Raw genomic sequence first — 12,710 nt, 5'->3', positions numbered from 1 at the left:
ATATATTAAGTAAATATACTAAATATATTAAGTAAATATATTAAATATATTAAGTAAATATCTTCTTTCTTTCAACACACCGGCTGTATCCCACCGAGGCAGGGTGGCCCAAAAGGAAAAACGAAAGTTTCTCCTTTTACATTTAGTAATATATACAGGAGAAGAGGTTACTAGCTCCTTGCTCCCGGCATTTTAGTCGCCTCTTACAACACGCATGGCTTACGGAGGAAGAATTCTGTTCCACTTCCCCATGGAGGTAAGAGGAAATAAACAAGAACAAGAACTAGAAAGAAAATAGAAGAAAACCCAAAGGGGTGTGTATATATATGCTTGTACATGTATGTGTAGTGTGACCTAAGTGTAAGTAGAAGTAGCAAGACATACCTGAAATCTTGCATGTGTATGAGACAGATAAAAAAAGACACCAGCAATCTTACCATCGTGTAAAACAATTACAGGCTTCAGTTTTACACTCACTTGGCAGGACGGTAGTACCTCCCTGGGCGGTTGCTGTCTACCAACCTACTACCTAGAATTAAGTAAATATATTAAGTATAAATATAAAAGGACCCCAATGGAAATACGTAAGTCACTCTGACTTTTTTTTGGTTATCCTAGGTACTTTACACATATGCTGCTATGTATGATAACCTATGTAACTGTATTTGTGTATAGCTGAATAAACTTACTTATTTATAAATTAAAATGTAAATATTTCTTATTTATAAGTTAAAATCTAAATATTTCTTGCTACTCCTACTTACACTTTGGTCACACTTCACAGACACGCACATGCATATATATATACATACATCTAGGTTTTTCTCCTTTTTCTAAATAGCTCTTGTTCTTCTTTATTTCTTCTATTGTCCATGGGGAAGTAGAAAAGAATCTTTCCTCCGTAAGCCATGCGTGTCGTATGAGGCGACTAAAATGCCGGGAGCAATGGGCTAGTAACCCCTTCTCCTGTAGACATTTACTAAAAAAGAGAAGAAGAAAAACTTTATAAAACTGGGATGCTTAAATGTGCGTGGATGTAGTGCGGATGACAAGAAACAGATGATTACTGATGTTATGAATGAAAAGAAGTTGGATGTCCTGGCCCTAAGCGAAACAAAGCTGAAGGGGGTAGGAGAGTTTCAGTGGGGGGAAATAAATGGGATTAAATCTGGAGTATCTGAGAGAGTTAAAGCAAAGGAAGGGGTAGCAGTAATGTTAAATGATCAGTTATGGAAGGAGAAAAGAGAATATGAATGTGTAAATTCAAGAATTATGTGGATTAAAGTAAAGGTTGGATGCGAGAAGTGGGTCATAATAAGCGTGTATGCACCTGGAGAAGAGAGGAATGCAGAGGAGAGAGAGAGATTTTGGGAGATGTTAAGTGAATGTATAGGAGCCTTTGAACCAAGTGAGAGAGTAATTGTGGTAGGGGACCTGAATGCTAAAGTAGGAGAAACTTTTAGAGAGGGTGTGGTAGGTAAGTTTGGGGTGCCAGGTGTAAATGATAATGGGAGCCCTTTGATTGAACTTTGTATAGAAAGGGGTTTAGTTATAGGTAATACATATTTTAAGAAAAAGAGGATAAATAAGTATACAAGATATGATGTAGGGCGAAATAACAGTAGTTTGTTGGATTATGTATTGGTAGATAAAAGACTGTTGAGTAGACTTCAGGATGTACATGTTTATAGAGGGGCCACAGATATATCAGATCACTTTCTAGTTGTAGCTACACTGAGAGTAAAAGGTAGATGGGATACAAGGAGAATAGAAGCATCAGGGAAGAGAGAGGTGAAGGTTTATAAACTAAAAGAGGAGGCAGTTAGGGTAAGATATAAACAGCTATTGGAGGATAGATGGGCTAATGAGAGCATAGGCAATGGGGTCGAAGAGGTATGGGGTAGGTTTAAAAATGTAGTGTTAGAGTGTTCAGCAGAAGTTTGTGGTTACAGGAAAGTGGGTGCAGGAGGGAAGAGGAGCGATTGGTGGAATGATGATGTAAAGAGAGTAGTATGGGAGAAAAAGTTAGCATATGAGAAGTTTTTACAAAGTAGAAGTGATGCAAGGAGGGAAGAGTATATGGAGAAAAAGAGAGAGGTTAAGAGAGTGGTGAAGCAATGTAAAAAGAGAGCAAATGAGAGAGTGGGTGAGATGTTATCAACAAATTTTGTTGAAAATAAGAAAAAGTTTTGGAGTGAGATTAACAAGTTAAGGAAGCTTAGAGAACAAATGGATTTGTCAGTTAAAAATAGGAGAGGAGTTATTAAATGGAGAGTTAGAGGTATTGGGAAGATGGAGGGAATATTTTGAGGAATTGTTAAATGTTGATGAAGATAGGGAAGCTGTGATTTCGTGTATAGGGCAAGGAGGAATAACATCTTGTAGGAGTGAGGAAGAGCCAGTTGTGAGTGTGGGGGAAGTTCGTGAGGCAGTAGGTAAAATGAAAGGGGGTAAGGCAGCCGGGATTGATGGGATAAAGAAATGTTAAAAGCAGGTGGGGATATAGTTTTGGAGTGGTTGGTGCAATTATTTAATAAATGTATGGAAGAGTAAAAGTAGGCCTTAGACAAGGATGTGTGATGTCACCGTGGTTGTTTAATATATTTATAGATGGGGTTGTAAGAGAAGTAAATGCGAGGGTCTTGGCAAGAGGCGTGGAGTTAAAAGATAAAGAATCACACACAAAGTGGGAGTTGTCACAGCTGCTCTTTGCTGATGACACTGTGCTCTTGGGAGATTCTGAAGAGAAGTTGCAGAGATTGGTGGATGAATTTGGTAGGGTGTGCAAAAGAAGAAAATTAAAGGTGAATACAGGAAAGAGTAAGGTTATGAGGATAACAAAAAGATTAGGTGATGAAAGATTGAATATCAGATTGGAGGGAGAGAGTATGGAGGAGGTGAACGTATTCAGATATTTGGGAGTGGACGTGTCAGCGGATGGGTCTATGAAAGATGAGGTGAATCATAGAATTGATGAGGGAAAAAGAGTGAGTGGTGCACTTAGGAGTCTGTGGAGACAAAGAACTTTGTCCTTGGAGGCAAAGAGGGGAATGTATGAGAGTATAGTTTTACCAACGCTCTTATATGGGTGTGAAGCGTGGGTGATGAATGTTGCAGCGAGGAGAAGGCTGGAGGCAGTGGAGATGTCATGTCTGAGGGCAATGTGTGGTGTGAATATAATGCAGAGAATTCGTAGTTTGGAAGTTAGGAGGAGGTGCGGGATTACCAAAACTGTTGTCCAGAGGGCTGAGGAAGGGTTGTTGAGGTGGTTCGGACATGTAGAGAGAATGGAGCGAAACAGAATGACTTCAAGAGTGTATCAGTCTGTAGTGGAAGGAAGGCGGGGTAGGGGTCGGCCTAGGAAGGGTTGGAGGGAGGGGGTAAAGGAGGTTTTGTGTGCGAGGGGCTTGGACTTCCAGCAGGCATGCGTGAGCGTGTTTGATAGGAGTGAATGGAGACAAATGGTTTTTTAATACTTGACGTGCTGTTGGAGTGTGAGCAAAGTAACATTTATGAAGGGATTCAGGGAAACCGGCAGGCCGGACTTGAGTCCTGGAGATGGGAAGTACAGTGCCTGCACTCTGAAGGAGGGGTGTTAATGTTGCAGTTTAAAAACTGTAGTGTAAAGCACCCTTCTGGCAAGACAGTGATGGAGTGAATGATGGTGAAAGTTTTTCTTTTTCGGGCCACCCTGCCTTGGTGGGAATCGGCCGGTGTGATAATAAAAAAAAAAATAAAAGAGGGAAAGGTACCTAGGGATTGGCAGAGAGCATGCATAGTTCCTTTGTATAAAGGCAAAGGGGATAAAAGAGAGTGCAAAAATTATAGGGGGAGAAGTCTGTTGAGTATACCTGGTAAAGTGTATGGTAGAGTTATAATTGAAAGAATTAAGAGTAAGACGGAGAATAGGATAGCAGATGAACAAGGAGGCTTTAGGAAAGGTAGGGGGTGTGTGGACCAGGTGTTTACAGTGAAACATATAAGTGAACAGTATTTAGATAAGGCTAAAGAGGTCTTTGTGGCATTTATGGATTTGGAAAAGGCGTATGACAGGGTGGATAGGGACCAATGTGGCAGATGTTGCAAGTGTATGGTGTAGGAGGTAGGTTACTGAAAGCAGTGAAGAGTTTTTATGAGGATAGTGAGGCTCAAGTTAGAGTATGTAGGAAAGAGGGAAATTTTTTCCCAGTAAAAGTAGGCCTTAGACAAGGATGTGTGATGTCACCGTGGTTGTTTAATATATTTATAGATGGGGTTGTAAGAGAAGTAAATGCGAGGGTCTTGGCAAGAGGCGTGGAGTTAAAAGATAAAGAATCACACACAAAGTGGGAGTTGTCACAGCTGTTCTTTGCTGATGACACTGTGCTCTTGGGAGATTCTGAAGAGAAGTTGCAGAGATTGGTGGATGAATTTGGTAGGGTGTGCAAAAGAAGAAAATTTAAAGTGAATACAGGAAAGAGTAAGGTTATGAGGATAACAAAAAGATTAGGTGATGAAAGATTGGATATCAGATTGGAGGGAGAGAGTATGGAGGAGGTGAACGTATTCAGATATTTGGGAGTGGACGTGTCAGCGGATGGGTCTATGAAAGATGAGGTGAATCATAGAATTGATGAGGGAAAAAGAGTGAGTGGTGCACTTAGGAGTCTGTGGAGACAAAGAACTTTGTCCTTGGAGGCAAAGAGGGGAATGTATGAGAGTATAGTTTTACCAACGCTCTTATACGGGTGTGAAGCGTGGGTGATGAATGTTGCAGCGAGGAGAAGGCTGGAGGCAGTGGAGATGTCATGTCTGAGGGCAACGTGTGGTGTGAATATAATGCAGAGAATTCGTAGTTTGGAAGTTAGGAGGAGGTGCGGGATTACCAAAACTGTTGTCCAGAGGGCTGAGGAAGGGTTGTTGAGGTGGTTCGGACATGTAGAGAGAATGGAGCGAAACAGAATGACTTCAAGAGTGTATCAGTCTGTAGTGGAAGGAAGGCGGGGTAGGGGTCGGCCTAGGAAAGGTTGGAGGGAGGGGGTAAAGGAGGTTTTGTGTGCGAGGGGCTTGGACTTCCAGCAGGCATGCGTGAGCGTGTTTGATAGGAGTGAATGGAGACAAATGGTTTTTAATACTTGACGTGCTGTTGGAGTGTGAGCAAAGTAACATTTATGAAGGGATTCAGGGAAACCGGCAGGCCGGACTTGAGTCCTGGAGATGGGAAGTACAGTGGACCCCCGCATACCGGACGCCTTGCATAACGGACAATCCGCATACCGGACGCTTTGATCGCTAAAATTTTGCCTCGCATACCGCCCAAAAACCCGCTCAGCGCCCTTCGTCCGAGACGCGTCCAATGTGCGGCCTGAGCCAGCCTCATATGTTCCGCCGGTGGCATTGTTTACCAGCCAGCCTCCGCGGTAACATTCAAGCATACAATCGGAATATTTCGTATTATTACAGTGTTTTCGGTGCTGTTTCTGGAAAATAAGTGACCATGGGCCCCAAGAAAGCTTCTAGTTCCAACCCTACAGCAATAAGGGTTAGAATTCCAATAGAGATGAAGAAAGATATCATTGATAAGTATGAAAGTGGAGTGCGTATCACCGACCTGGTCAGGTTGTACAAGAAACCCAAATCAACCATCTCTACTATTGTGGGCAACAGAAAGGCAATCAAGGAAGCTGTTCTTGCCAAAGGTTTAACTGTGTTTTCGAAACAGAGATCGCAAGTGATGGAAGATGTTGAGAGACTCTTATTGGTGTGGATAAATGAAAAACAGCTAGCAGGAGATTGCGTTTCTCAAGCTATCATAAGCGAAAAGGCTAGGAAGTTGCATGAGGATTTAATTAAAAAAAGGCCTGCAACTAGTGATGATGTGAGTGAATTTAAGGCCAGCAAAGGTTGGTTTGAGAGATTTAAGAAGCGTAGTGGCATACATAGTGTGATAAGGCATGGTGAGGCTGCCAGTTCGGACCACAAAGCGGCTGAAAAATATGTGCAGGAATTCAAGGAGTACATAGAAACTGAAGGACTGAAACCTGAACAAGTGTTTAATTGTGATGAAACAGGCCTGTTTTGGAAGAAAATGCCAAGCAGGACCTACATTACTCAGGAAGAAAAGGCACTCCCAGGACATAAGCCTATGAAAGACAGGCTTACTTTGTTGATGTGTTCCAATGCTAGTGGTGATTGCAAAGTTAAGCCTTTATTAGTGTATCACTCTGAAACTCCCAGAGCGTTCAGGCAAAAGAATGTCCTCAAGGATAATTTGTGTGTGCTGTGGAGGGCAAACAGTAAGGCATGGGTCACTAGGGACTTTTTCTATAACTGGTTACACCATGCATTTGCTCCCAATGTGAAAGATTACCTAACTGAAAAGAAATTAGAACTTAAGTGCCTCCTGGTGTTAGACAATGCCCCTGGTCATCCTACAGACGTGGCAGAGCGACTTTATGGGGACATGAGCTTCATTAAGGTGAAGTTTTTGCCTCCTAATACCACTCCTCTCCTGCAGCCCATGGACCAGCAGGTTATTGCAAACTTCAAAAAACTGTACACAAAAGCTCTGTTTGAAAGGTGCTTTGTAGTGACCTCAGAAACTCAACTGACTCTAAGAGAGTTTTGGAGAGATCACTTTAATATCCTCAATTGTATAAACCTTATAGGTAAGGCTTGGGAGGGAGTGACTAAGAAGACCTTGAACTCTGCTTGGAAGAAACTGTGGCCAGAATGTGTAGACAAAAGGGATTTTGAAGGGTTTGAGGCTAACCCTGAGAGGAGTATACCAGTTGAGGAATCAATTGTGGCATTGGGGAAGTCCTTGGGGTTGGAGGTTAGTGGGGAGGATGTGGAAGAGTTGGTGTAGGACGACAATGAAGAACTAACCACTGATGAGCTGATAGATCAACTTCAAGAGCAAGAGGCCAGACCTGAGGAAACTGGTTCAAAGGAGGGGAGAGAGAAATTGAAGGAATTGCCTACTACAAAGATTAAGGAAATGTGTGCAAAATGGCTTGAAGTGCAAACCTTTTTTGATGAAAATCACCCTCACACAGCTATTGCAAGCCGTGTTGGCAACCTGTACACTGACAATGTTGTGAAACACTTTAGGGAAGTCATAAAGGAACGAGAGGTACAGGCCACTATGGACAGATATGTTGTGCGAAAGAAGTCCAGTGACTCTGAAGCTGGTCCTAGTGGCATTAAAAGAAGAAGGGAAGTAACCCCAGAAAAGGACTCGACACCTCAAGTCTTAATGGAAGGGGATTCCCCTTCTAAACACTAACACTCTCTCTCCCCTCCTCCCATCCCATCAATCATCACCAGATCTTCAATAAAAGTAAGTGTCATGTAATTGTGCATGCCTTTTTCAGTTTGTGTGTATTAAAATTAACATTTCATGTGGTAAAAAAATTTTTTTTCATACTTTTGGGTGTCTTGCACGGATTAATTTGATTTCCATTATTTCTTATGGGGAAAATTCATTCGCATACTGAACATTTCGCATAACAGCCAGCCCTCTTGCACGGATTAAGGTCGCTATGCGGGGGTCCACTGTACAGTGCCTGCACTCTGAAGGAGGGGTGTTAATGTTGCAGTTTAAAAACTGTAGTGTAAAGCACCCTTCTGGCAAGACAGTGATGGAGTGAATGATGTTGAAAGTTTTTCTTTTTCGGGCCACCCTGCCTTGGTGGGAATCGGCCAGTGTGATAAAAAAAAAAAAAAAAAAAATTACTGACATACATTGTTTAAGTGTGATGGTGGTGCTGGCAGAAGCCTCCACCTCCACCAATACAGCTTCTCTTAGTGGTGGCCCTTAACCCTTTCAGGGTCCAAAGGCCAAATTTCAAAGTGCACACCAGTGTCCAAGAATTTTCAAAAAATAATTTTATTTTTTCTTATGAAATGGTAGAGAATCTTTTTCTGAAGGTAATAAAACAAAAAGTACAAAATTTGATAGAAAACTGATGAAATTATGCTCTCGTGAATTTTGATGAGTCTGCAATATTTATGCATCGGCGATTTTGCCGGCTTTGACTCCCATTTTAGGCCAATTACTTTATTCCAGTCAACCAAATTCTTAGGTATTTCACTAGTATTACTTCTATTCTATCGATTGAGCACAAGAATTCACCAACTCAACTGTTTCAACTACAAAATAAAGTGATTGGAAACTGGTAATTTGGCCAATTTAGTGCAAAGCTCAAAATATTCCAATTTCAAAGTAGGGTCCAGAATAAACAATGCAGGCATTCTTGGCCCTAAACTAACATTCCCTCTGTTCATTAGTTATGTTTCCAGGCTTTACAAATGAATTCCATTTTCATTTTTAATTCATATAATGAATTTTTATTCAAACCAAAAAATGGAAGATTTACTGTCATGCAATATTGTAATAATTGTATAAATAATATCAGCACATTTGTGAACGTATATCAGACCCAAAATCTGGCGTGTATTAGACGTGTACAGTCATCTATTTACTCTTGAACATCGGCAAAAATTTAATGTTTCCGTTACTTTGAGCTCTGTTTCAAGCCATTTTCAGTGCTAAAACCAATCAAAATCACCTCTACTTCTGTACTTTCTATTACTTCACCATCTCTTATAATCTTGCCATAGCCTGAAATCACAGAGCCAATTTGAAATTACTTAATAAATCTCAATTAACTTAAGATCACTGAAACAGTTTAAAGTATTAATACATACTTAAAATTGTACTATTGTAAATTGTGCTACTTGTAATATTTTGCCACCAATCTATTGTAAATTGTAATAATTGTAATATTTTTGCTACCTCTCATTTGTAATAATACATAATTAAAATTTACCTCTCAGTAGCCTATGTCTGTCTTAAGAAGTGTGTAAGCAATAGAATTAGTCTGCCCAGAATGCTCATGTATGTTAATGGCCTTCTTTGTGCCTAACAATATTGTATTGTGTAAACCACACTTTTTATACTACACAAAGAAATAAAGTTGTTAAATGTTTAACTACTATCACCAGTCACACAAAAGCTACACTACACTACACTCACCATACATTAACTAGTATCACCAGTCACACAAAAACTACACTACACTACACTCACCATACATTAACTAGTATCACCAGTCACACAAAAACTACACTACACTACACTCACCATACATTAACTAGTATCACCAGTCACACAAAAACTACACTACACTACACTCACCATACATTAACTAGTATCACCAGTCACACAAAAACTACACTACACTACACTCACCATACATTAACTAGTATCACCAGTCACACAAAAGCTACACTACACTACACTCACCATACATTAACTAGTATCACCAGTCACACAAAAGCTACACTACACTACACTCACCATACATTAACTAGTATCACCAGTCACACAAAAACTACACTACACTACACTCACCATACATTAACTAGTATTACCAGTCACACATAAACTACACTACACTACACTCACCATACATTAACTAGTATCACCAGTCACACAAAAACTACACTACACTACACTCACCATACATTAACTAGTATCACCAGTCACACAAAAACTACACTACACTACACTCACCATACATTAACTAGTATCACCAGTCACACAAAAACTACACTACACTACACTCACCATACATTAACTAGTATCACCAGTCACACAAAAACTACACTACACTACACTCACCATACATTAACTAGTATCACCAGTCACACAAAAACTACACTACACTACACTCACCATACATTAACTAGTATCACCAGTCACACAAAAACTACACTACACTACACTCACCATACATTAACTAGTATCACCAGTCACACAAAAATTACACTACACTACACTCACCATACATTAACTAGTATCACCAGTCACACAAAAACTACACTACACTACACTCACCATACATTAACTAGTATCACCAGTCACACAAAAACTACACTACACTACACTCACCATACATTAACTAGTATCACCAGTCACACAAAAATTACACTACACTACACTCACCATACATTAACTAGTATCACCAGTCACACAAAAACTACACTACACTACACTCACCATACATTAACTAGTATCACCAGTCACACAAAAATTACACTACACTACACTCACCATACATTAACTAGTATCACCAGTCACACAAAAACTACACTACACTACACTCACCATACATTAACTAGTATCACCAGTCACACAAAAACTACACTACACTACACTCACCATACATTAACTACTATCACCAGTCACACAAAAACTAAACTACACTACACTCACCATACATTAACTAGTATCACCAGTCACACAATATCTACACTACACTACACTCACCATACATTAACTAGTATCACCAGTCACACAATATCTACACTACACTCACCTTGCATTAACTAGTATCACCAGAGAAAGAAAGAGGACAAAGAATGGGTCTCGCTCTTGGAAGTATATATCCCACACTGCCATCGTAGCGTCCAGGCTACACACCGCTGAGAATAAACTCCGCAACTGTAAAACAGAGAAATGACCACAAACAATCAGCATAACAAAATGATTACAATATAACAATTATATCAGTAAGCTCTTTTATAAAGTTCCTTGAAGTATATTATGATTTTTTAAATATAAGAAAAAACAATCAAAATAGAATAGTGTATGGAGAGGCTGTTATATTATTCACTGTTCAATTTTGAAAGCCTTAATTGTAATTGCAATTACAAAATGTGCCAAACCCACATGTGTCAGAGGTGTGCAAGGCTCCGGGATGAGTTAAAAACAAAAGACTTGGCAGGCGGTGCAATATCTCTACAATGAAAAGCAGGGGCACCATGAATGCACTAAGAGACAACACAATAAGTGTCAGGGGCCCAAGACTGTTCAACTGCCTCCCAGCATACATAAGGGAACTGGATAATCACTTAGTACCTGACCAGCCGGGCTGTGGTTTGTATTTTGGATTGTATACAGCCAGCAGTAACAGCCTAGTTGATCAGGCCCTGATCCACCACAAGCCTGGTTATGGACCGGGCCATGAAGGCCTTGACCCTCGAAACACTCTCCAGGAATACCCTCAAGGTATAAAAAGAGAACCATATATGCTGAGGTAGTACCAAGACTACACCAATAACACAATAATAGTAACAGTTGTGATGGGTACACACACTCACAGAATGCTGTCTCTCTGAACAATCTGGTGAAAACTTGTTAAACACTGGTAGGTACAAAAGTAAGCCACTAGTATGCAATGAATTTTGGGCAAAGTAATCATATTAGTTAGTTTCCAGGTTGTCCTAAACACTCTGCATAACCAAGGGCTTTGCATCAAGTCTGTTAAACATATTAATTATTCTTATAACAATGGTACACTGTACTTCATGGAAAAAAAAAAAAATTTAATTTTGAAGAGTGATGAACAATGAGGACTTAACGTTCTCTCATTAAGAACAATAAATGGTCAGGTTTGAAGATTCTAACATCAATAGTGATAAATGCTTAAATATGAGCATTCTCTCAGAATGATACAGTGGACCCTCGGTTATCGGCATTAATCCATTCCAGAAGGTCGGCCTAAATCCAAAATGGCCGAAAACCTAAATAATATCTCCCATAAGAATTAACGTAAATACAATTAATCCGTTCCAGACATCCAAAAATATTAACAAAAAAACATTTTTGAAAGATTAACTCTAGTTTTACATACACAAAAAATGAGAACTAAATAAAATAAATAAATGAACATTTAAATCACTATTACAGACCATTATTGAAGACTCTTGTTGGTTTATAGAAGACAGGGGGGGAGGAGGAGAGAGGGAGGACTGATTATTGTTTGGAAGGGGAATCCCCCTCCATACGGACTTCAGGTACCAAAGCCCTCCCTGGAGTTAAGTCCCTTCTTTGTCTTTTACTGCCACTATGCTTCTTAAATCTCTCAACCCAGCCTTTGCTGGCCCTAAATTCACTAACAGCAGTACTCGTTCCAGGCATTTTCTTTACAAGATCCACATGCAACTGTCTTGCCTTTTCACAAGTGATTGACTCCACAACACTATCTCCCGCTAATTGTTTTTCGTTGAGCCATACCAACAATATCTTCTCCACATCTTTCTTTTTTGGGCCTTGGTGGGAATCGGCCAGTGTGTTAATAAATAAAAATAAATCTTCGATTATTGGTGACTTTTGCTTCGTTAGCACATTTACCTCTTTTGCAACATTAGCTTCCTTGATTTCTACTTTCTTTGCCAGGATGGAAGTGATTGTTAATTTGGATTTCCCATACATGCTGGCAAGCATAAGTACACATACACCACTCTCAATTCAACAATTTCTTTCTTAAATCCATCGTGTTTCTCGCTCTCTTTACCAAAGGAACTTTACTAGGAACTTTCTTTGGGCCCATGGTTACTTATTTAGCAGTTGCACTCAATCAATAACCACAAAAAACAATGGATTACAGCAAAATGTTTGGATGAATGCATGGAGGCTTCCTCACTCGCCCAGAGAGACAGCCTGACTGACTCATGAACACGGAGGAGAGGCGGGTGAATGCGTCCAATATGGCTGATCTCCAAAATAACGGCCGATGACCGGGATAGAATTTCAGCCAAAAAAGTAGGCAAACACTAAATTAACCAATATCCAGAATGGCCAATAACCAAGGGTCCACTGTAAATGCAAGACCGGATGATCAATGCATCACCATTAAATTTAGGATTATTTATATTTTTTA

General features: G+C 39.9%; 1 protein-coding gene across 5 annotated transcripts in view; it reads right to left on the bottom strand.

Moving 5' to 3' along the window:
* TBC1D23 (TBC1 domain family member 23) overlaps positions 1 to 12,710 on the bottom strand; it is a 158,355-nt gene that overhangs the window by 82,640 nt on the left and 63,005 nt on the right. For all 5 annotated transcript variants that reach the window (XM_070093991.1, XM_070093983.1, XM_070093985.1 and 2 more), the window contains one exon: positions 10,365 to 10,489. In XM_070093991.1, the coding sequence (XP_069950092.1) occupies positions 10,365 to 10,489 (125 nt within the window). The remainder of the gene's footprint in view (positions 1 to 10,364; positions 10,490 to 12,710) is intronic.

Source organism: Cherax quadricarinatus, chromosome 4, assembly GCF_038502225.1.
Source record: "Cherax quadricarinatus isolate ZL_2023a chromosome 4, ASM3850222v1, whole genome shotgun sequence".
Classification (NCBI taxonomy): domain Eukaryota; kingdom Metazoa; phylum Arthropoda; class Malacostraca; order Decapoda; family Parastacidae; genus Cherax; species Cherax quadricarinatus.
The sequence above is the reverse complement of the archived record's forward strand: the minus strand, read 5'-3'. Positions and strand labels throughout refer to the sequence as shown.